At 41.4% G+C, this 25,466-nt stretch overlaps 2 protein-coding genes across 5 annotated transcripts in view; one reads left to right on the forward strand and one right to left on the reverse strand.

Annotated features, from left to right (window-relative positions):
• APOH (apolipoprotein H) overlaps positions 1-25,466 on the reverse strand; it is a 68,940-nt gene that overhangs the window by 32,247 nt on the left and 11,227 nt on the right. Inside the window, exon 1 of one of the 4 annotated variants that reach the window (XM_020806451.3) lies at positions 22,329-22,422. The exons of the other annotated variants lie outside the window; for them this stretch is intronic. The gene's annotated coding sequence lies outside the window, so the exon portion shown is untranslated. Of the gene's footprint in view, positions 1-22,328; positions 22,423-25,466 lie in introns of those variants that run through there. 4 annotated transcript variants of the gene reach the window in all.
• Positions 2,148-23,578, forward strand: LOC110085892 (17-beta-hydroxysteroid dehydrogenase type 6). Its single transcript, XM_020806455.3, has 5 exons — positions 2,148-7,227; positions 8,271-8,592; positions 10,328-10,586; positions 14,201-14,358; positions 16,971-23,578. Exons 2-5 carry the CDS (start codon positions 8,280-8,282, stop codon positions 17,186-17,188), a joined length of 948 nt encoding a protein of 315 aa, XP_020662114.3. The 5' UTR covers positions 2,148-7,227; positions 8,271-8,279; the 3' UTR covers positions 17,189-23,578.

Below are 25,466 nucleotides of genomic sequence, written 5' to 3' on the forward strand. Positions count from 1 at the left end.
TAAATTTCTTTGGGCATATGCTTGTCTTTTTAACCAGAAAAATTAGTTTCCCTCAGGAGGATGCCCAAGTTTACAGCACTGTTTTAGGATACCTTTCTTTTTCTTACAGGAGTGGTGATTGTCTTTACATGGATGGTTCTGTTCAGGTGAAATTGCTAAATTCTAGCATATGTGGTTATATCTCAAAAATTAGAACACAGATAGATCTTTTCATGCTTTGATAAAGAGCCATGTGATCAGGGCACAGGAATTCTGTTTTGTTTCTTAAATTAATCGGGAACAGAGACACACTCTCCAGAAGAAAAAAACTGTGAGGCACTTATCTCCCTACATGGTAAAGTTCTTGTTGTGGACTGACACCACAATCGTTAGAAAGATCACTTTCACCTCAGTGACAGGTCGACCTGCCTGGACCTGGTTTGTCCTGCTTCCAGGACATGGAAGGAATCTGGACATACCACAAAAGCATGTCTAGGGATGTTTCTGGAGTCACAGTATGAATTTAGCCTCAGGATGATCCTGATGAAGGAGTCTAAGTTAGCTCACATTTGCAAAACCAGCATCAATAAGGAGTTATTTAAAAAATGGTCCCATGACCTTTTCCAGGGAGAACAGCCCTCCATTGGAAGTTTCCACAAACAACAATGTTGATTTGAATGGAATCTTCCATTTTAAGGTCTGTCCAATCCGAATCTGATTTAAAGATCAAGAGCCACTTGTGTAGCAGTAACACTTCCTCAAGAGGTAGCCTTTCCATTCAGTGGAAATTGAAAAGGATACTGGTCTTACTGTTTTAAAAATGTGACTTTAAACATAGTGTAGTGGATAGAGTAACTAGAAGTCAGGAGGCTTCGGTCTGAATCTCTACTCAGCCATGAAAGTTGTGTAGCTTAAAAAAAAAAACACATTCTACCAGGTAACTCTAAAAAGGATGGCATAAAAACTGGGAGTCAGATCAGCAACAAATTTCGTACAGTAGGAGAAGACAGTTTGCTCCTGCTCTATGCCAAATTTTGGGACATTTGGGCAAAGGGTTTTAGAGTCATGGTTTTTTTTAAAAGTAACAGTTTTTTACCCCATGCAGAACCAAGTGACCAGAAACATACACTGATAAGAGAAAATTAGCATACCTGAAAAGAAAAGTATCTCTGGCATGTTTTGGTTTTTTAATTTCACACAAATCAACTCATTCTTGGCTTTAATAAATCTTTAGCAATTAGTACTTTTGAACTCAGAAAAATGCTGAATTTACCAGCTTTCTCTTATAAGTTCCCCAATGTTCTAAACAGATTAAACTTTTGACTGGAGATACGATATTCATATTTGTCTTCCGGGGGAGACAAATATGAATATTGCCATCATAGGAGGCCAGGCTGATTAGATCCTCCTCTACTAGAACCAAGCTGTCCACTTACTGCTTGAGGTACAGGGCACATGGCCGTCATCATTCACGCCACACCAACCGCAGAAGTAACCCAGAGAGGGCTTCCCTGCTTCTCTGTGCTGCTGATTAATCCAGTGAGGAGGCGGGATGCCGAGTCTCCCCACTCAGCTGCTGAGCGATTGGCAGTGCAGGGAGGTGGGGAAACCCAGGCTGTGCTACTTCTGCAACTGGTGTGGCGCAAATGATGATGGCCTCATGCACCGTACCAAAAGCAGTAACTGGAAGGCCCAGTTTTACAGGGAGGGCCTAATCAGCCCAGCCACTTGTGTCGATATTCATATTTGTTTCTCCTGGGAGATGAATACGAATATCCCATCTCTACTTTTGACCCCTGAAAGGTCTATGAAAAAACTCAGTTAACTCCTTCCTGGCCAAACATTTTAAACTGCTTCCTGTGAAAATATTTTAAAAGATATTTTTAAAAAAGAATAATATTCAGCAGTTCATTAATTTAAACTGTGAAAATTACTGGGTTTTTGTTCTGTAGATGGGGATGATCTCAAAGCAAGTTTTATCTGGTTTACTCACAAGTAAGGAGACAGCAGCAGCCACATCCAATATTGTTTTTTCCATTAAGTTCTACTAATATCTTGGAAACGAACACCTTTGAATTCCTTTACTGAGTCAACCCATCTTAAATCTTCCTCTTTTTCTGTCACTCCACCCCACTTTTCCCAACTATATGGTCTCTTCTGGTCAGTTCTGTATTCTCTTTCTATGTGCATGATAGGTATTTTAAAATACATTTTAAAAAGAGAATAATATTCAGCAGCTCACTCTGCTGTGAAATTACTGTGGTTTTGCTTTGTGGCTGGTGATGATCTCAAAGCAAATTTTACCCAGTTAACTCATGAGTAAGGAGTCAGCAGCAACAGCTGAAGCATGAGGGGAAAAATTGTGATGATGGTTGCAGAGACAGAAGGGAGATAAACCCACCTTTCCCCTCCACACATACACCTTTCTCACTCTGTATGAGTGACTGACTTCCAAAATAGCCTATCATTAAAAGCTCTGCTCAGATCTTGCAAACCAACATAATTTTATGTTAGGTTCTCATCTCTTCCTGCTGCCGCCACTCTTTTCTAGCCATATTGTCTTTTCCATTAAGTTCTGCTCAGATCTTAGAATCTAACATTTGTGGCTTTCTTTACTGAGTCAATCCATCTCATATTAGGTCTTCCTCTTTTCCTACTGCTCCAACTCCACTTTCTCCAACAATATAGTCTATTCTGGCCACTTCTGAATTTCCATTATATATGCATGGTAAGATAGGTTCAGATTACCCATTTTTGCTCTAGTGAGATTTCAGGGTTGATTTGATTTAACACCCTCTTTTCTGGCTGTCTTTTGTATCTATACAGCTCTCCTCCAACACCACATTTCAAATGAATCTATATTGTCCCTGTCACTCTTTCACATACTATGGAGGATTTTGACCTAGGTTTCAAGTGATGTCCCTTACTAACTCGAACCTCTCCCCCCCCTTTTTTAAAATTTCAAAATGCAAAGAGAAATCTTTTAGAAAACATGCACATAACATGTCCATAGAGCTGTTACAAATATTCTTAAATAGCTTGCCTAACTCAAAAAAAGGGGTTTGGAAACTAAAACATATATTTCTAGTTTGCTATCTGCAGAGCAGGCATGGCAACATTAGAGGTTGAAGGGTGTGTATGTTTTTCCATTGTATGTGGTGTAACTACTCACATCTTTGCTTCACCATTTCATTAGGTCCAAAACAGCCCTTCCAGGTATTTTGGCCCAGAGGGGATATAGCCACATGCAAGCTGTTCTTGCTTCTGACTTCTCCCATTAACCATATTTCAGATCATGTGTTCATCTTCTGGAATCCTCTAGCACAGACGTCCCCAACCTCTGGTCCGCGGCCCTGTGTCGGTCCCTGGCCTGAGCTGGATCGGGCCGTAGAGACAGACCTCCCCCGCACACACTCTCCCTGCACCTTTTGTACCTGCACATGCACACCTGCACCCACGTGAATGCTCCCCCACCCCTTCGTGCATGCGCACAAGTGCTTCCTGAGTGCCGTGCTGCCCTTTGCACATGTGCATGAGCACACCCGTGCCCGCACAAGTGCTACGGTGACCTTTGTGTATGTGTGTGTGCCCACATGAGTGCCGCCCCACCCTTTGCGCATATGCACAAGCATGTGCAAACCCGCACGAGAGCACACGTGCTCCTTCGTGCATGAGCATGGGAAATGCCCTGCCTTTTCCAGCTGGTCTGTGGGGCTAAAAAGGCTGGGGACCACTGATCTACGGGATATCCTCTTCTGCTCAATTCATACTTGTTGAAAAACAGCCCTGACAATTGCTTTGTGGTAGGTTGAGAAGTGGTAAACTGATGAAAAAAGGAGTCAGCTTCTGGGATTTCCCCTTGTTTGGTGCCACTTTGGGAATGGTACTGGTGCTGGGGAACTCTTGCTAGGAGTAAGGATTTCTTCCCATTTAACTAAAGTTAACATTTTAAACCTCAGCCTTCCCAAAGTGTGCTCCAAAGCAGCCCTTGCCCCTTGCAACATCCTGCAGCTCCCTCATGTGCCATCACACCAGCCAGGAGCAATGCAAAAGCTTTTCTTTAGGGGTGGTGGTGGTTGTTGTTGTTGTTGTTGTTGTTGTCGTCGTTGTTGTTGTTTGCTTGTTTTTTGCCACCACAGTGGTGCTGCTGCTCTTCCGGCAGGCTCCAGCTCCTTTGCACGTCTTTGTTTCCTAATCTACACAGCACTCCTCACTGCTCTTCCTGTGTGGCCGTAGCCATCACTCAGAGGAACAGTGAGTGGGAAAAGTTTGGGAACTGCTGCTTTACACTATAAAATACAGTTACATCTAGTTAAACAAAAATGCATATAATGGCAAAAAGTTAATCTGTCGTTGCAGGGTTGCATAGCAACATTTAAAACGTTAATTTTGCCTATGTTAAGCTATCTCTTTCAAGTTCTGCTTACAGGGATATCAGATGCGGCCTTTGAATACTGGCAGACTATACGGTATATATATATGAATTTTATCAATAGTTCCAAGAAGCAAGAGTATCTCAAGCATGTTGTAACTGTGTAAACAATTAATTTTTACTTAAATATTATGAGAGGTACTAGGTCAGATTATACCTTCCTATTATTTTGTTTTTGTTTTTCCACATTCTTTCAATATTTTTTTTCCGGCGATTCGTGCGGCCCCTACGCTGGGCACTTTTAAGAGCCAACTAAAAACATGGTTGTACGTTCAGGCCTTCCCTCCTGTCAATACTTAATTTCTTTTTTTCCCCTTTCATTTATTATTTGTTTTATTATTGCATGTGTTACAGACTGTTTGTAAAATCCTTATGTTTTATTGCATACTCCTTTATTGGAAGCCGCCCAGCGTGGTCGACCAGACCAGATGGGCAGGATATAAATCAAATGAATAAATAAATAAAATAAATAAATAAACAAAGGGTCTTTTAAGCCCACATTTTTCTGCTAGAGCAGTGGTTCTCAAACCTGGGTTTGATGTTCTTGGATTGCAACTCCCAGAAATCCTGGCCAGCTTAGCAAGTGATAAAGGCTTCTGGGAATTGCAGTCCAAGAACATCTGGGGAGCCAAGTTTGAGAACCACTGTGCTAGAGTAGCAGCCCACTCCACAGAAAGAGGAAGCTGATGGAGAAAATGGTGCAAGAGAAAAATAATTCTCTCTCTCTCTCTCTCTCCCTTATTAATTTTTGCCTACTGCTGTTCATTTAAGTAAAAACTTGGCCTGAGGTGTCACCACTATTAATGTGGCTTTGTGGCTCATATTCATCTAGCCATTCCAGAAAGACGAACTTTGGAAGAAAGGTGGCTATGGGGTGACATTTAATGTTGACAACAGGGAGATTATATGGGTAGGAAACTAACTACTCCAAATGGAGGACAATCAATGTCTTACGGAGTTGCACATGACCACATATGCCATTTGGGATTTCTCCTGGACTCAGTTCTCATAGGGCAATCTAAGGATAACGATAAGCTGCTGGATAGCTCAGTAGTTTAGGTATGGTTGTTGTGGGTTTTTTGGGCTCTTTGGCCGTGTTCTGAAGGTTGCTCTTCCTAATATTTTGCCAGTCTCTGTGGCCGGCACCTTCAGAGGACTGGAGTAGCACTCTGTGCTCTGGTGCAGTTTGTTTGGAAGTTGAGTATTTATAGCTGTGGGATCAGCTTTTGTCCTTTTCAGGAGATGGTGATTATGGTGATCAGTGTGTTTTTGTTGTGGGTGTATTGTTGTGATAAGGAGGAGAGATTATCTGTCACTGTGATTGATGGGTATCGTTAGCTAGTCTTTTGTGTGTAGTAATCACCGGTCCTTGTGGCTGGGTAGAGTTCGTTGACCTTTTGCAAGCTGTATTTTTCAGTGCTGGGCGCCAAGCTTTGTTGAGCTTTAAACTTCCTTCTTTTTTGTTGAAGCTCTCCTGGTGTTTATGGATTTCAATGGCTTCCCTGTGCAGTCTAACATATTGATTGCTGGTGTTGTCCAGTATTTCAGTATTTTGAAATAGAATGTCATGTCCAACTTGTTTTAGGGCATGTCCAGCTACTGCCAGTTTTTCCAGTTGTTTTAGTCTGCAGTGTCTCTCATGTTCTTTGATTCTGGTGTGAATGCTGCGCTTTGTGGTTCCAATATATATCTGGCCACAACTACAAGGTATCCAATATACTCCTGCAGCGGTGAGGGGGTCCCTTCTGTCCTTTGCTGACCATAAAATTTATTGTATTTTTGTGATGGGCTTGAATACTGTTTGTAGGTTGTGTTTTTTCAAAAGTTTCCCCATGCGGTCCGTGACCCCTTTGATGTATGGCACAAATACTTTATTTGTGGGTGGCTGTTTTTCTTCTTCAGTTTGGTGTTGTTTTCTTGGTTTGATGGCTCTTGTGATTTCATTTTTGGAGTAGCCATTTGCCTGTAGGGCCCAATTCAGATGGTTGAGTTTAGGTATGGTTGAGAATTCAGTTCCACGACAGGGCTTGGACTCAATAGGGTCACTTCCAGCTCTGCAATTCTATGATGATGCTGATGACGACAAAGATAGTTTTTTGCGAACTTGGGCTGGAAAGCCATCTGGAATCCACAAAGTCAGAATGGACTGTGTTTTAACAATCAATGTTCTAAGCAGACGCACTCTATGTGGGTAACTTCATTTGGTAAAAAACATGGTGCTTCCACCAGGGATAGATCCCAGGAGAGTGGATAGTATGGCACCTACCATACACCCACTACACCAATTGCTGTTCTGTTTTGGGGCCCAGTTTTGAAGTTTTCGAGTTTGTCATTAAAGCTCTTGTTTGTTTTAGACCAGCTTACTTGACAGCCTGTCTTCCTCCTCCTAACCTGCCTGACTTAAGTCAGTACTGGCAGCCCTGGTGACGTGTTTTTCTGAAAGGACAATTCTAAGAAAATGAGAGAGGGAGAATAGCTCCATTTCCCTTAACTTTCTGACAGGCTAGATAACCAAAGAAATATTAAAACACATTGAAGTGAAGCAGCAGCAGGATGATGATGCTCTGGGGCGTGAAGTGTCATCCTCATTCTTCTTAAAAGCGATGTTACCAAGTTTGAAGTATTAGTTGAGGTTTATCTGGGTGGGAGGAGTTCCCTGCAGCTAGATGGTTTTCTGATTCGAAGTAGAGCAACCTCCCTTCCCTTCCGGGTATAAATTGCAGCAGGAAAAAATTGAGGGGCCAGAGAAGAAGAGGAAGTCTGTGCTTTTTCTACAAACGCTTCAACTGGGCAGTTCTTCGCTTTATCTCAAACAGGTCAGTTTCTGGCAGCCAGCTGTCATTGCAAAAGCATGTTTTCCTTAATTTGTGAATTAGGCTATAGGCATAATATTTTGTAAGAATTTACCTGATGGAGCCAAGGGGGAAACCTTTGTTTGTTTTACAATTTGGGCATCAAGCTGAAATTCATTAGACAATCCCGCCCACCCCTTTCTGTAACTTTCATCCAAAACTCCTGTCTTCCTTCTCTGCTCCTCATCCAGTTATTAAACGGTGCAGTTGTCCTGCCAGGAGAACCTTGGCAATCTTAAAAGCAGGAGGGAAATTAAAAAAAACAGAAAGAAAATCAAGGAAGCTGCCCTGCGTGCTAAGGAGCAACTTAGGGGTTTCATAAGATATGTCTCAATCCAAAAATGTAATTAAATAATGAGGAGGATTGAAAGTATCTTAAATAATTCGCTTGGAAGAGAAGGGCATAAAACCCACTGGGTATAATTGAAATTGGTATTAAATAGGTACAAAACTCAGTGGGGATAACTGAAATTTGGCACATTGTTAGCGGACTAGTAAAACCAGCCAGCCAGGTTTGTTCTCATGCACCTCAATGGCAGCTGGTTTGTGGTGATCATCAGAGAGTTAAACTTTTCATGGAAGAAGTGTTACACTCTTAGGACCTTCTTGATGTAAACCATTAGCAATGGGAGGAAGGGACAGAGTTTTCACCACAATTTAGTACAATGAATTTTTTGATGTCAGGCTCCTCTGTGTAAGTAAAATATTTTCCTTTTTTTAAAGCAAATGACCTTCAATGCTGAAGAAGTAGATTGATTGCTAATATTTATGATGGGTCAGATAATCTGAGGCAGGCCAGCCAAGTGATGTATCCTCACTTCCAAAGCCCCACCTCTCTGTAGAAAAGCAGGGACTTTGGATCTATTAATCTCAATCAACCTCCACCTGAAATGGCCCATTTTGGAACTCACAACTGAGAGGCACACCAATAACAATGGATACATGATGATGAAAGCCATGTGTGGCTCCATCCCAGATCTAAAGCGTTCGCATTCTGATCTTCACAGGCTTTAGCCATGTGGCTCTACTTGGCTGCCCTGTTGGGGCTTTACTTCCTTCGCCGATGGTACCGGGAGAGACAGACTGTGGAGAAACTGACAGAGAAATATGTCTTCATCACCGGCTGTGACTCTGGCTTCGGAAACCTGCTCGCCAGGCAGCTGGACACCCGGGGGATGCAGGTGTTGGCTGCCTGTCTCACTCAGAAAGGGGCAGAGGAGCTTGAGAAGGCCACCTCAGGGAGACTGAAAACCACCATTTTGGATGTCACCTCCACGGAGAGCGTTGCCACAGCCATGGAGTGGGTGAAAGGATGTGTTGGGGACAAAGGTGACAGGCTCTCAATGTTTGTTGTGTTCTGTCTATTGTTGAGAATTTTGATTATAACATGTATTCTCATAACATCAGTAGAGTAAGGAGATATGGGTTAGCAGTGATATTTATGACACTCTGACACAGAGAGTAAAAACAACAACTTAGTCTATTTACATATATACATAGACATTCCTTTGTCAGCATAACATGACATGAAGCAACACACAGCATAGGAAAAAGTGATCTGACAGCAGATAGACGTTCATTTTACACATGACTTATGTACAGCTCTGTGACCAATCAGAAAATACAGTGGTGCCTCGCATTACGACGTTAATTCGTTCCAGCGAAATCGCTGCTGAATGAAAACGTCGCAATGTGATATTAAAAAGCCCATAGAAACGCATTGAAACCCTTTCAATGTGTTCCTATGGGCTTAAAACTCACCGTTGAGCGAAGATCCTCCATAGCGCCGCCATTTTCGCTGCCTCTAGAGTGAGGAATCCATCCCAGAAAACAGCAGGCGGCCATTTTGTTTACCCGGCGGCCATTTTGAAACCGCCGATCAGCTGTGCGAAAATGGGGGGTTTGCAATGATTGCTTCCCTGCGATCATCACAAAGCGAAAATACCCCATAGGGAACATCGCACAGCAATCGCTTTTGTGATTGCAAAAACAGCATCGCTAAGCTATTTCATCGCTAAACGCAGCGATCGCTAAGCGAGGCACCACTGTACATTGCTTCATTTTCTGTTACACAAAGTTTCATCATGTACACAGCTGTACAGCATTGTCTTAATCCTTGATACCCACACCTGAATACAATCACTACAGTGGTAAAGGTAAAATAAGCCATTTTACATTTAACTATATAACATTAATATTTAATACATTTTCATATCAAAATCTCAACATCTATGCAGTGTCTGCATGTGAGCAACATGATTAGCCTTGTTGCATGTTGTATCATAAATGCCAAGTTGTGCAACAGCACCACAATTTTGTTACCGACAGACCACTACAGCATTCATGCTTCACAACCTCAAAATCCTAGCTTGTCCAATTCACGTAAAGCCTATGCCAAAGCCTGGCTGTGATTTTGTTGCATTTTGTACCATGAACCCTGACATTAGCACATGCCTTAGATGTGGTAGGTTACACTAATGCACCACAATAGATATATCAGGTACCAGTTGCATGTGATGCTTCCAATCCAAATTCAAGGGTTGTGCTACAAAACCATACAAAGTTACAACAAACTTTCTACATAGGATGGGGAAGCAGTGTCCTTAAGACAGCGTAGCTTGCACCCCTGCATCTGATTCCTAGTTAAAGTTTAAATGGCTGGCAATCTGATCTCATGATGCATAATATGGCCTAGAGTGGAAGAGAAGAACAGAAAAACATGGGAAGAGAATCTTAAGAAACAAACAGAAAGTCTTCCTAATACCATGTAAGGAAAACAGTGGCATGGATAGATATAATAGCGGGCAGCTGGATTCCATAACTGACAGTTTGAAACACAAACCATTTCAATCTCTCTGTTCCAACAAACGGAAGCCGCGGATCTTCAGATTTCCAAATGACAGTTCTGATGTGAGATTTGGACCAGATCTAGACCAGATCAACTGACAGCCAAACCAAATTCAAGGATTGCTTCATAACCCTAGTAAATATCCAAGTCTTAAGATATATGAGAACCACCAGAGATAAGCGGAACCCTAACCATATACATTATTTATCGATACAGGTCTCTGGGGCTTGGTCAATAATGCTGGAGTAGCTTTTGCTACAGCCCCCAATGAATGGCTGAAGAAGGGTGACTTTGAAAATGTGATACATGTCAACCTCTTGGGGGTGATTGACGTAACACTGCACATGCTGCCCCTGGTGAGAAGAGCCAGAGGGAGGGTGGTCAACGTGGCCAGTGTGATGGGGAGACTGGCATCCTTTGGAGGTGGTTACTGCCCATCCAAGTATGGTGTGGAGGCCTTCTCTGACAGTCTGAGGTAAAATATCAGCTCTTTGGTGTTCTCATTTGCTTGGTTAACTGGCATAGTCCCCAAACCAATCCCTGGTTACAGATATAGACCCAACTGTCTTGAGTTACATTATTAACAACAGATGTTGAGAAACATGGCTGCTAGGGATGTGCCATTTGTTCTGTTTAGGACCTCACAGAAGTCCTTCTCAAGAAATTTTCTTGATACAGATCTCTTGGGATTGGTCAACAACGCTGCTATGGGTACTGCTCTAACTCTCAACAAATGGCTGGCCAAGGAGGAATTTGAAAACGTGATACATGTCAACCTCTTGGGGGTGATCGATGTACTGCTGCACATGCCACCTCTGTTGAGAAGAGTCAGAGGGAGGGTGGTCAACATGGCCAGTGTGGTAGGAAGACTGGCTCCCTATGGAGCTGGTTACTGCCAATTACGGCATGGAGGTCTTCTCAGATAGTCTGAGGTAAAATACCAGTGCCATGGTTTTTCCCTTCCTCCCAGTTACGGATAAAGGCCAAGGTGTCTCGAGTTAATAACGCATGAAGGGAAATATGGGGGAATTAGGATGTGCCTTTTGTTTTGTTTTGTTCTCTAGAGATGTGCTTACCAAGAAACTGTCATACCGAGCAAGCACTGCTGCAGAAAATGAAGGCCTAGAATGCACAAGTGTGTGCCACAACGTTTCACTGTCCTGATGCATCACCTACCCTTTGGACAAGAGTTTCTTTTTAGACAGAATATGGAAAAATAGAATGGTTTCTAATTGGCAAACATGTTAGTCAAGGGCACGTTTTATCTCCTTCACTGGTCAATTCTTTATGCAGAACATATCCTATGAAATGCTGGATTAGACACATGTGAAGGAGCCATGAAAACTGGTGTAAAAACATGTCATTTCAGATGTGAATCATATTACTAGCAGAAAATAGCAATGGTTTGAAGCAACCGCTGATGAAGTGTAAATGAGAAAATGTAGGATTACATCAGAACCTTAAGATGACCAAAATAATGACTGCAGAAGAATTCCATGACTTTGATGTTGACAATGAAGAAATTGAAGTTGCTGAAGATTTTCTATATCTTGGTTTAATCATCAATCAACAGGGTGACTGCAGCCAAGAAATCAGAAGAAAACTGAGGCTTGGAGCAGCAGCTATGAAGAAACTAGAAAAGATTCTTGAGAGTAAAGAGATGATGCTGGCAAACAAGGTTAAGATTATCCCCACTGTTTTATTCCCAATGATTGTTGTGAAGAGATAAAAAATTTGGGGAATCTCAAAAATGAAATTCCTCTTCAGGACTTTTCTGTGTGCTTGTGAGGGCATGAGAACATGAACTTTCACCCCCAAGAGATATTCTGTTCCTGTATGTTCTGCCCAGCATCACTTCAAAGAAGGAATAAGATCAAGAGGACTTCAAAGCAGAGTCTAACATCTCAAACTTTATCTTTGTATACCAAAGCAGTGACCAATTGCTTCTATCTGTGGGTTAGGAAACTGGCATGTTTCTTTGAGGTAATGCAGATTTCAAAGCTGTGAGGGATGCATCTAAGAATGATCAAAGCAGATTAAGAGCAATTATGTGAGGTCAGCCAAAGTTTTAATGGACCATTCATTTGTATAAAAGAGAATTGAGAATCTGAGTCTTTGGAAGCTTAGCATAGCTTTAGGAAAGCTGTGCTTTGTTTTCCCAGCATCAGTATTACTTATGAGGATACCTCTGACCATCTAAGAAGTTGTGCTGGGGAACACAGGGATAGTCTCCCCAGATTTACTCCATTGCTCTGCATAGGCGAGATAGATGGGAGAAATGAGTCTTTATTCTTTTCTGATGTCTTTCCTTTTTACATACTATAATCCTGTATTTACTCTTGTACCTGGAACTGTTTTTCTTATCTTTTCTTTTTTGAACTGAACTTTCTTTTCCTTCCTTTTCTTTCTTTTTAAAATAAACCATGCAAATCCTTTCAACCCCATGTCTGGAAGATAGCTTAGAGGGGAGATCTGGAACTAGCTTCCAGTCCTTAGCCTCAGTCAAGCTATTGAAATGACTAATGTTGATTTTTATGGGAGTTGACAACAGCGTATCATAGGTTCTGTATTCAACCCCTGGAGCAAACTCTGCCCCATAGGCTGAAGGTGTGTCGGGGATGAAAAGAACCTACCCAAGACTTACATCATTCTCCTTGTTTGCTCCCTTTGGGCACTCCTGCTCTCTCTCTAAAATAACCTAACCAAAGCTGTCATATCTTGGATATATCATGACAAGTGGAAAGTTGCAGGAAAAGAGGAAGACCAAACTTGTGATGAATAAACCCACCCAGATCTACCCGAATCACCCGACATAGCCAGCAGGGGCGGCTGAGGGGTCTGACGCCGAGAGAGGCCCGGAAGGAAAAAACAAGAAACCGGGCCTTCTCAGCGGTGGCTCCTCGGCTGTGGAACGCCCTTCCAACAGAAATTCGGCTGGCACCCTCGCTAGGTGTTTTTAAAAGCCAGTTAAAAACTTGGTTATTCAAGCAGGCCTTCCCTCCAGTCAATTAAGTCTTTCTCTTTGCTATTCCATCTTGGTAATCCTCTCTTTAAATTAATTGTTTTAAATTGAAATTGTAGCTGTAATTTTTATGATTTTATATATTTTTATACTGTTTTGTTTTATTTTGTAAGCCGCCCCGAGTAGACATGGTCTAGAGGGGCGGGGTAAAAATCAAATAAATAAATAAAATAATAAATAAACGCCATAAAGGAAACCAAAGCCTTTAGTTTGTCAGACCTGATCTTGCCCATTATTAACACAATCTTTTGGAGATTATTAAAAAGTTAAGTCAAAAAGCAAGATGGTGACACATGAAAACAACCATAACAGCAGTATATCAACTACTCTAAGTATAACATAGATGAGTTTACATTCTTTACATAATTTCCTCTAAATTGTCCATTAGCTGATAAGCAACACTTGTAGCACACTTTTCACACCGAATGAATCACTGAATCACTGATAACCCAGCAAGTGTCAGAGAATACTGTAACGAAGAACATGAGAATTTCATAGCTCATAATTTGATCTCAGGTACTAGAGTTATAACTCAATACTGTACTTGTTATCCACTGATAACATGTAACTTCACCTCATACCTCTCCAAATGGATATTTGGAGGATTCAGGATTTCCAATTGCTTTTCACTGGGCATTTCATAGAAATACATAGTTCAACACTTGGACTAAAATGTCTTATAACTGGCTCCCTCTGTTTTTCCCCAAGGGGAACAGCAGCAACAAAGGGAATGTCTGGGCTGCGGCAATGATAGAAAATCTCCTCTACCCTCAGTTTTCCAAGTGCACCAGCCGTCGGTGCTGGTTTTACTGTTCTCTGTAACACCAGCGCAGCCTGGCATAGTTCTGAGGGTAGCTCTCACTTGCCTCCTTATCAAAATATATAATCGCCATATGACGAACATCTATTCTTGTTTTTCAAGTACATGCTCTTGAGAAGCATTTTTGCTATGAAAGAAATTGTGCAGACCCTTCCATTCAACTGAGCAAAGCATTCCCAAACTGAATATTTGTTATCAGGGTCATGTTGTCATTTTAACTTTGGTTCTCCTTTTTCTTCCAACTCAGGCGTGAGCTCTTTCCCTTTGGAGTCCAAGTCAGCATAATTGAGCCTGGTAATTTTTCTACACCTATCGCCCAAAAAATAAGAGAGAGTTTCAAAGCCGCAAGGAGCCGGGCACCTTCTGATGCAGGAGCAGCCTACGGGCAGCTGTACTTTGAGGAATGTGAGTTAAGTTTCTGAAAACACTCTTGCGAGCGATGTATCCATTGTGTGGCAAATGGAAAGGACAAGAATTGACCAAATCTCAGTATCCAAGTTCTGCACTCTGCAATCAGGATCAAGAAGCTGCAAAAGAAATTATATGTGTCCCTCCGAAATAAGGCAGACACATAACATGAAACATACTATTACAGATAAAGGAGCAAATGTTGTGCACTAAATGACCTAAGCCAATTGTTTACTGGTGATGGTTTTTACCCGTAATAGCTGAAATGGCTTGAGGCCTGGTTATCTGAGAACCATCTGTTTCATTATTAGCCTGTCAAGGTATTAAGATCTTCCAATGACGCCCTCTTGAGATTACCACCAGCTTCTCCTGAGTGTTCCCTATACTGTGGAATGCACTCCCTTCAGAGCTGCTTTTAGTTTCCACTCTGCTTTTGAGAAGGGTGGAAAAACACAATGGTTTTGATTAATATATGAAGTTTCACCTGCCTTGCAGTGTTGTTTTGAATTGTACACTTGATTGATTTTAATGTTTTTACTTATACGGCTGCTTTTACAGAGTGCATTGTTAGATTTATAAATTATAAAATTGTCACTATTCAAGGACCTAGAAAACAATGCAGTAATAACTAGAAGCCATCATGGATTTGTCAAGAACAAATCCTGCCAGACTAATCTGACCTCCTTTTTGATTGGGTAACCTCACTAATAGACAGAGGGAATGCTGTAGACACAGTATATCTTGACTTTAGCAAAGCTTTTGACAAAGTGCCCCATGATATCCGTATTAGAAAGCTGACTAGGTGTGGGGTGGATAGATCAAGTGTCAGGTGGGTACATAATTGGCTACAGAATTGTACTCAGAGGATGATGGTTAATGGCTCCTTCTGTGAGGAGGCAACAAGTGGGGTACCCCAAGGCTCAGTCCTGGATCCACTGCTCTTCAACATTTTTATTAATGACTTAGATGAGGGAGTGCAGGGAATGCTTGTCAAATTAGTGGATGACACAAAATTGGGTGAACTAGATAATACCCTGGAAGATAGAAACAAATTTCAAAATGATCTTGATAGGCTGGAGCACTGAGCTGAAAACAACAGAATTAAATTCAACAAGGATAAATGCAAAGTACTGTACCTCGGAAAAAGAAACCACATGCACAGTTAGAAGATGGGGGATACCTGGCTTAGCAATACTGCAAGCGAGAAGGATCCTGGAAGTGTCATAGATTACAAGCTGAATATGAGCCAAGAGTGTGATGTGGCTACAAAAAAGGCAAATGCTTTTTTTAGGATGCATTAACAAAAGTATAATTTCCACTGCGAGTATTGTGTCCTGTTCTGGACACCACACTTCAAGAAGGATGCTGACAAATTGGAACAAATTCAGAAGAGGGCAACAAGGATGATCAGAGGGCTGGAAACCATGCCTTATGAGGAAAGACTGAAATAATTTGGCATGTCTAGCCTTGAGAAACAAAGACAGAGGGGTGATAATAGTAACATTTTTCAAATACTTTAAAGGTTGTCATACTGAAGAATTATACTCTTCCCCCCATCTAGTAATCAAACTACATATATAATGATGTTATGGACAGCTGAGTATGGAAATGACAGTGTCTCTCCTTATAACCAGAACAGGCTACTAGGGGGCTGCTCCATGTTCTGAACTATAACAGCCTCTTCCCTGAATACATTGTTTCAGGGGTTCAGTCTCTCCTTTGAAAGTTGTGTACAGACCCACATGCTTGTTCTAAAATGGTAGCTGTGCAAGGACCTCTTCAGACATGCCCCATTTCCAAAGTATGAGTGGTAGATGTTACTGAGTTGGCTATCCACCCAGACTCTTCAAGTATCACCCCAGGGCAACCTTCCCCAATTTGGAACTTGCCAGCTGCTTTTTGGCTACCATTTCATTCAGCCCTACATCTGGAGTTACTTAATAATAATCATGTGCTGTCAATTCAATTATGCCGGTTTTCAGCTACCACTGTGGGGAGCTAGCAATCAAAAGCATCCAGGGATTTACCTAGCCCTAGTTTAAAATACTGTATTTTTCCATGTATAAGATGCTACTTTTTCCTAAAACCGTTAGACTAAAAATTGAGGGTTGTCTTATACACGGAAGTAAGCCGAGGAGAAAACCACATGGTTGCAAAACTGCCCAAGTCTCTGCAAACTGCTCTGCCTCCAGTCACGAGCAAAACTGCCAATAGCTTGTCTCTGCAAACAGGCCTCCTCCAATCACGAGCCTTATGTCAATGACATAAGCTGATGTGGAGGCAAGTGTATAGGCAATGTAATAGTGACCGGTAAGTGAATGACTTACTCTGCAAAATTCAAACTGAATGTAATCAGTTATGCAAACGAGGCTGAATGAATTGATTTGCTCAGCTAAGTATGATGCATAATATAATACTGGTATGTAAATGTTGCATAATTACTAAAAATGTGTTCCTTTCTAATGTTTAAAATATTGATTTCTGAATTTTGGGTTAGAAAATTGGGGGGCATCTTATAAATAGGGCGTCTTATACACAGAAAAAATACGGTAAATATTTTCAAGGAGTGGTTCTAACTGTTCTTCGCTCCATTTTTTTTAAATATACAGTCTGCAGATTACTCCAGGAACTCGGGAACAGAGGCTGCCCCAATCTCCACCTGGTGACTGACAAAATAGAGCACGCCTTGACTTCCTGCCATCCTCGCACTCGCTACTCTGCAGGCTGGGATGCAAAGCTTTTCTACCTCCCTGTCTCTTACCTGCCAACCTCCCTGGCAGACTATGTGCTGACCCGCTCTTTGCCAAGGCCGGCACAGGCTGTGTAGACCATTTCTCTGAAACAGCATCACAATAGCTGAAGCAAGCCAACCATAGGGGTCTCAAACTGTGGCCCTCCAGATGTTCTTAGCCTACAGCTCCCAGAAGCCTTCAGCACCACCTCTGCTGGCCAGGATTTCTGGGAGTTGAAGTCCAAGAACATCTGGAGGGCCATAGTTTGAGACCCCTGACTCTATTTATGCTTTGTCATATCTTAATGAGATGTGGAGTAAGTCATTAAGCACCTTTAAGGAAAGCTGGATTATTGTTCCTTGAATCAGAACTATTGGCTCACACAATTTAAAGTGCTGTATTGTATTGACCTCTCTGCACAAGGCCTATTGGACTCAAAGGGACTGACTGAGGTAATAAAATACAGTAGAGGCTTACACCGGCAACCACACCTCTGCCCTGTTTGGTACTTATGTGCTGCAGGAGGAGTTTAAACGGATCAGTAATTGAAGAAGGTGCCATTAAATAGACACTGAGTCACATGATTTATGTATTGATCTGTAATTAACAGCTGAATCACTCTTGTTCATGGTTATATTGAAGTATATCTCTTTAAGAACCATCAGTAAATACTTTGTCCCCTTCCACAGTTACATAGTGTAAGATGGGATGGGCAAAGTGTGATTTCCTCAGGTGCTCAAAGGTACTTCCAGAACCCTTGGGCTTCCCCCTGTATCTCATAATTTTTTCAAATTACACTTACATCTCTTCCCCACCCACCCCAAACATCTCTTTGCAGGGAGAATTTTTTTGCTTGGAGGCTAGGGGCAGAGGAGGAGTTGCAGCCATTCAAGTTCCTGGGGTGGCCATCCTAGGTGCACCATTGTTTGGTTTTGTGTGTTTTTGAAGTTCAACTTTCAGAATTTTCCAATAATTCCCCGGACAGATTTCTGGGATTTCCAGCTTAGAGATCCACACCTACAAACCCCAACATTTCTCTCACCTGAACCAGGATAAGGCCTTTGAGGCTGTATAGCATTCTAGGCCTCATTACATGCCACAATGCTTCCTGGGTGTGGTAGATCTTGGGGAGGCATCCAGCCTAAAGATCAAGCAACCCAAACACCTCTTCCAGTCTTGGTAGACAAAAAGAGTAGTCATTTAGCATTTTCCCCCAAGGCCCTTTATTGAAACACACTATTTCGCTAGGAAAGGGAATACAAATTTAACACCACCAGAGGTGGGATCTCAAAGCTACACCTGTACCTTGAGACTGCAACCCTTATTTTAAAACACACTTTAAGCAAAGCCCGGCCTGCACATGGGACCATGACTTTTGAAGCTTCTGCAAGGGGTGTGTGTGTCTTTTTGTTTTCAATTTTTCAATTTAATTTTTAATATTTACCGGTACTTACAAAAAAACCAAACAGAAATAGAAGAAAACATTTAATAAACAAACATCTAAAAAAGAGTGCTTCTCCTACCCCACTTGGGAGAAAACACCCCATTTACTCTCCTAGAGTCCAGTCTCCCTCCCAAAATTGTATTGACTCTTGCAATGGGCTTCATCTCTTCTATATTCATACAAAATCTAAAAATTCTCCCCATATATCTATAAATTAATTTTTGCCTGTCTTCCTCTCTTAACTTTTATATTACATGTACAGTAAGCTTATCATTGTATACTGTTTGCAATTCTTAGCAATACAAATGTGAAATAATCAATCACTCAATCTTTATTTTCTGATTGCCGACCCAACTACAAACGGGAAATGAATTCTTTAGTCATTCAGTTACCTTCCTGCTTTTCAAATACTGATAAAAGTGCAATTTTAAGATATACACCTAAGCTGAGCTTCCTTATTTCATTTTATTTTCCTTAAAAACCAATAAAAAATTTCAATACTGTATATTCTCACATTCCCACCACATACGAACATAAGTACCTACTTCCGGGCGCTATAAATTACCCTTTTGGTGTATTTAGGAGTTTTCTCTGGATTCTTTCACAAGTATCATCTGGAAGAAGATGCTCAAATTATAAGATCTCATCTGTTCTATTTCTTTGGAATCTAAGAATAACTTACAAAACAGGACCCCCATATCTGCAGGATTGGTGTCTGCAGTTTCACTTGTCTGTGGTTTGTAGCAGTCCTGTATACAACATTCAAGTGTGCTCTCTTATGGCCTTTGTCCCACCCTCTTGTGTGTAGTATTTATGGTTTCCTCATATCCACAGTTTCAGGCATCCACTACAATCATGGAACGGATCCCCTGTGAATATAGTGTAGTGGTTTTTGGAGAGGGCTGCTTCTCTGTTTGGTTTTGCTAAAGATTACCACTTTTTATTTTTCACTGTTAATTACCAGATCAATTTTGCTAACAGTGAAGGAATGATACTTGGTCAGGCTGCATTTAGCAGGCACCAGAACATAAAAAGGAAAAGAAAAAGAATTACAGCAATAGTTTTGTGAGAGCTTTCCTTTACGTTGATAAGGTTGCTTAGCAATTCCTCATGCAGAAGTTATCACTCTGTTCTGCAAACCTTGAAAATGCCAAACTGACAGTTTAGTCTTGGCCCCTTAACAGTTTGAAACTGTCCCCTGGATGTCTCTTACCTAAAGAGCACTCCAGATTCTACTTAACAAGCAAAACCATAAAACATAGATAGTGCTTTCTTAAAAAGCTCCTGCTTACAGCAGACTGTTGACAAAGTTATGGACTCTCCTAAGAGTTTTATCTGCCTCCTTTGACTACAGACACACACTGACAAGCACGAGGCACACAAATCATTTCCCTTTGTGTTCCTCTGCCATTACTGTCAGCACCATGATTCAACAGCAAGACATACAGTCCCTTTTACACTGTTGGTCATAAAAGAAAAATCTTCCACTCTGCCAAATTACCAGTGGTCAGAGCTCTTACAAAATGGAGCTAAAAACAGCTTGTGGAGCGTCCTACGCAACCAACCAAGTCAGAACAAAGCAAAAACAGTACGCGGAATTATCCCACCGCTGCCACCATGTCAACGATCAGCTCCTCTAAAGGAATGCTTGACCAGTCGGACAGAGAATAATTAGAAGCCTGTGCACCCTCACACAGCTGGGTTGAGTCCTGGTAACCTCAGCCAAGGCCTGTACCAAACCTCTGCTTACGTCTGCCCTAAAAAGATACTTATGCAACCTTAAGAAAACCCAAAACATATGAGCGTTGTAGTCCTTTGATCCACTTAGCTCAATAAGGTAGGACTCAGTAGTTTAAATGTGGCCTTGCTTCCCCCTTCAGGGTAATGCTAAGACAGCTATACTGTTCAAGAGACCAACTGATTTTTATAATTATTATTTTTTTTATTTTTATTTATTTATTTTATTTCTATCCCACCTATCTGGTCATACTAGACCACTCTAGGTGGCTTACAATCAACCCAATAATAAAATTTTTTAAAAACATTACAGGTTAGCAAAGATAGAGATCAAAGAAAGTATAAAAAGAAAAAGATCGTCAGGGGTTTTATTGGAAAAATAAAGATTTACAAAATAAAGTCAGTTTGATGCAAAAGCAAGCATAATACCATTTCCAAGGCTTGTTAATTACAAAAGCACTAAAAATCCTAAAAATCTCTAAAAAGCTCTCTTAGGGTAGGCAAGAGGCATAAACCCCTCCCCCTTTCTTCTTTCCTGATCTCCCTACATCTTTCTCAGTCCTTTACCTGCACTGAGCAGCAGGCAAACAGACCTAGAAAAACTAATAGTCCAAAACTGTAGAACAAGGTAAGGGAAAGAAGGAATAGGAATAGGAATATCTGCCATAGTAAAAGTTCCTTTTTCAAGCTTCGCTGGAACCACCCTTCTTCTCCGTCTCTCAAGCTGTCATCCAAATCAAGGCACGAGGTCATGTAAACAGTCCCTCCTTATCTTCTTTCTTCTCTTCTCTGTTGTCTTCTCATGGGAAACAGGTGTTTAGTCCATCTGCATCTCCGCCATAACAAGTGTCTGGTCTTCTTATCTAGGAATGTCCTCCTCAGGCCTACAGGAAAACATTCCCACAACTCTCTGGAAAATACACTGTCAGCATGCAAAATCATTTATACAGAGAACCAATATGGAATCCTTTTTACATTGTTCACTACTACATATCCCATCCTCAGTACAAGATTTAAACCACATAAACCAATCCATGACAAAGGCTAAACTTTCTCAACTGCCTGTGCAAACCTAAATGTGTAGTAGAAAGTAGGATCATGTCATCTCCCTATAAAATGTATAGCAGCATGTCCAAAACCATTGGCATATGAAAATTTCAGTTATACACAGCTGGACCTGCATCATTAATATAAAAATGAAAGAGAAATGGTGCCAGAATGCAGCTCTATCAGACTTCTTTAGCTGTAAATCTTATTTGTTAAAGCATGATTTACACCCATTCTAACTCTCAGAATTGTATTCTTATAAATAGCACTGATCTTCAGGAGTACGTATCTCCCATAAGAGATATCTATCTACTGAATCCACACCAGCATGTAAATTAATGAATGGAGTATATACTAGCCCACATCTTGCATGCATTTTGTTATTAAATGCAACAGAAGCAGTCATCAGTGACATTGCCCTTCCCTGCCTAATTCCTTCCCTTTTTTGGCTCAAATGGAATTTTGCTCTGCCCAATCCTCTGCTTTATGTAAAACAAAGGTTTCATTGATTTTGGCTACAATATCAGTTGAACACTTAGTGTCCTTTATGTCTCTTTTTCTAAACAACGGAATGATTGTGCTGAGCTTCCAACCACTTTGAATGCATCTTGTGTTACTTATGCAAGTAAACAAACTGGTCCATAAGGCAGCTGACCAGTCTATGCTCTCCTTAAAACATTCCAGTGGCATGAAATCCTCTCCTGACACTTTGTTATTCTTAAGTTCAGCATAAGTACCTTAACTACCTGCCTGGTAAACAGGAGGCCATTCAAGGATATTGGTAATATTCCCAAGTGTTTTTGCCATGTAAGATATTCTATCAACTTTCCTCTGCTCCCTGAATAAATCAGAACAAACAAGCAAAAACTTCCCAAAGCGAGGTAAAAATTGGCATCTCGGAATTGTGCTATAGTTCATTTAATCTCCTGACAACTAACTGCCAAAACTGTGCTGGGTGCTTGTTTCCAGCCTCGAGTTCCAAATCTGCCCAACATTTAGCAACATACCGTAACTGGCTTTCTTCACTGTATTCTTCTTATAATGAGCAGAGATGTATAACAGCTGCAGTCCAAAGAACTGGACTGCTATGATTTGTATCGTCAGTTGCTTGCTTAATTGCTATGCTACACTCTGCATCAAACCACAGGGATTGTTTATTCCTAGAACCATTCAACGCAACCTAAGGCGACAGTAAAGGTTAAACTTTGGGACAAATCATCTGATGTGGACACAAGATGAGATCAGTGTTTGCCTTGGGAGAACATATACCATTCCCCAAGCCATGTGCTCTATGCAAGGTCAAAAAGAATTTGACCAAAATCCTATGGTGTAACTGCTTGTGTGCAACTCATGTTTCCGCCTGCAGTAATTGCACAATTACTTGTGCAATTACTCCTAAAGCACTTCTCCCAGCATATGGCACAATCAGTCATGCTGGGAATGGATGACTGACCACACAATTGCAGAGCACAATTCCGTGTTGCCAGGTGCAACACCTGGCACATTTATGTTGGCTTGAACTGGATACTGGCATTTGAGACTCATCACATCCGCATGCTGACATATTAATCTTTTTCTTACACTACTGTATTTTGTAGTTTATTAGACGCCCCACCACCACTTTTCTAATCCAAAAATTAAGAAAACTTAGCTTTGAGTATTCAGCCTCTGGGCTCAGAACACTCAGACAGTTGAATCTGAGCCTACAGGCTCCACTTTCCATGTGGTGTGTTCCAATCGGTTTGTTCAGCATAGCTGACGTCAGTTCCATAAGGCTCATGACTGGAAGAAGCTTAGTTTCCTGATTGGAGGCAGCTAAGCTTCATGATTGAAGGAAGCCTGTTTATAGAGGCAAGGTACTGGCCATTTTGTTCTCAGCTTGTTTCCATGTATAAGACACCCCTCAATTTTAGTGTAATGATTTTAGGAAAAAGTAGCATCGTATACACGGAAAAATATAGTATATCAGAACCCTGTAACATCTGCTTATCTACCTGAGCAGCTATTCATAATTCATATTCAAGAATTTGATATTTGCTAATCCAGGAAAAAAATGCTTTTTGTCTCTTAACACACAGATGTAATTGGTAATACTACCAACATCATTGGTAAAATATATGCAAGGATATACAATTCTGGGGTCACTGGGGTAAACAGTCTGTAGTCCAAACATAAGCAGCAATCCCACTGATCTTCACCCAGCTTTATGTTCTTAGTAGGATGGCTATATGTCCACTCCTGGGAGGACAGTCCTCCCTTTGAAGTGCTGTCCATTTTTGTGATGCATGTCCTCTGTTTTGGTGTCATATAAGTGGCCATCCTAAACCCTCTCATCAGGAGTTTTCCTGGCTGAGCAGGGATTTGAACCCAAGTCTCACAATTTTGTGTCTATGCACTACATCACACTAGCTGTGTTGATACCTCTATAGGAATAGGGATTCAACCTGTGCTAGATGGAGTTATACTCCCTCTGAAAACACAGATGCAGAGCATAGCGGTACTCCTAGATTTGTCTCTGAGCCTGGATGCCCAGTTTTCAGTGGTGGCCAGGAGTACCTTTGCACAGTTAAAGCTAGCATACCAGCTGTGCCCATTCTTGGAGAGGTCCAATCTGACCATGGTGACACATGCTGGTTTACTGTAAGAAATTCTATGTGGGGCTGCCTTTGGACAGTATTCAGAAACTTCAGCAGGTCCAAAATGTGGCAACCAGGTTGTTAACCAGGGTTAGCTACAGGGATCACACCTTCACTGGATGCTGATCCATTTCTGGGTGTAATTCAAAGTGCTCGTTTTAACCTATAAAGCCCTAAATGGCTTGTGACCAAGGACCACATCTTGCTTCATGAGTGCCAAGTTTGAAGATCATGAGGGGAGGACTTTTTCTCCATTCCACCACCCTCACATCTATGTTTGATGGGGACACGGGAGATACCCTCCTCTGTTGCTGCTCCCAGACTTTGGAACTTCCTCCCACAAGAGGCCAGACTGGCTCTATCTTTACTGTCCTTCCACAAGCAGACAAAGACCTTTCTCTTCAGGCAAGCTTTCCCTCACTGACTGGCTAACTAAGAGGGATTTTTTTAAAGCGGATTGTTTTAAAATGTGTTTTTAGTACAGTATTGATTTTATTTACCTGTTTTAATATAGCATTTAATTATTTTGAAATATTTTTATATTTATTCTTTTTAGCTTTTAAATAGTCTTTTTAATGATGGCCACCACCTTGGGTCCTTTTCAAGGAGAAAGGTGGGGGGATATTTGGAAGGGAGGAAGAAAAGACCTTTTTGCATACTGAAACATTCATGTACACACCTTACCAATAGGAGTGTATTTTAGAGATATTTCTCTGGCACCATTTTTGAAGCATATGTGCCATGGATGGGTCTTCCTGAAAAAGTTGGATCATTCATTCCCTCTGTGCTGCATCAAGGGTCCATGGGCTCTGGGTCTCCTACTCCAATTGCTACGAACTCTCTGGCCAAGCAGAAGCATTAACAGAGTGAAACATGTGGACTTTATAGGTGGGAAAGTGCGAGGAAGCCACTTAAAGGAAGATTCCTTGCATGGCAGTTGTGAGGAAAAGTCAATGCAGAAGAGCCCTGTGAGCCAAATGGAAACAGTGGAGTGGAGGAGGAAACAATCTCAGGGCCAGCCCACACTGGGATTTGGTGCAGTTCAGTCCACACTTAAAAACAGATCACACTTAAGAGCCTTTTAACTATCACTTGAGCAATCCTTCAATTCATATTGGAGATTGTGCCATGGGTCCTCTTCTCTAGTGCTACAAAGCAAGGTTTACCTGGTTTACTCACAAGTAAGGAAACAACCACAGCTGACGGCTGCAATATAAGGGGGAAATGTTGGGATGAAGTTTGAGGAGACAGAAGGGAAGTAGACCTCCTTTCCCTCTCCTTTCTCCTTAGCTAGGACTGTACTGCACTTCCTTGTGGGGCAGGGTCCATGGAGTCAACGTATCTCCCTTCTTTGCCTTTTCTCACAGCCATTGTTCAGTGGGCTTGCAAAGGACTTTCCTTTCCTTTTCCTTTTTGTTAAATAAAGTAAGTGGCCTATTGAAATCGCAACACATCAACCAAACATGGTGTTAAAAATTCAGTGCATCAGTTAGGGAATTTCTTTTTTAA

The sequence above is a fragment of the Pogona vitticeps genome, chromosome 2 (genome assembly GCF_051106095.1).
Source record: "Pogona vitticeps strain Pit_001003342236 chromosome 2, PviZW2.1, whole genome shotgun sequence".
NCBI lineage: Eukaryota > Metazoa > Chordata > Lepidosauria > Squamata > Agamidae > Pogona > Pogona vitticeps.

Coding starts and splice junctions, on each gene's coding strand:
- LOC110085892 (XM_020806455.3), top strand. CDS start 8,280: ATGTGGCTCTACTTGGCTGCCCTGTTGGGGCTTTACTTCCTTCGCCGA. Junction 10,587..14,200: donor GCCTTCTCTGACAGTCTGAG/GTAAAATATCAG, acceptor CTTCCAACTCAG/GCGTGAGCTCTTTCCCTTTG. Junction 14,359..16,970: donor GCAGCTGTACTTTGAGGAAT/GTGAGTTAAGTT, acceptor TTAAATATACAG/TCTGCAGATTACTCCAGGAA.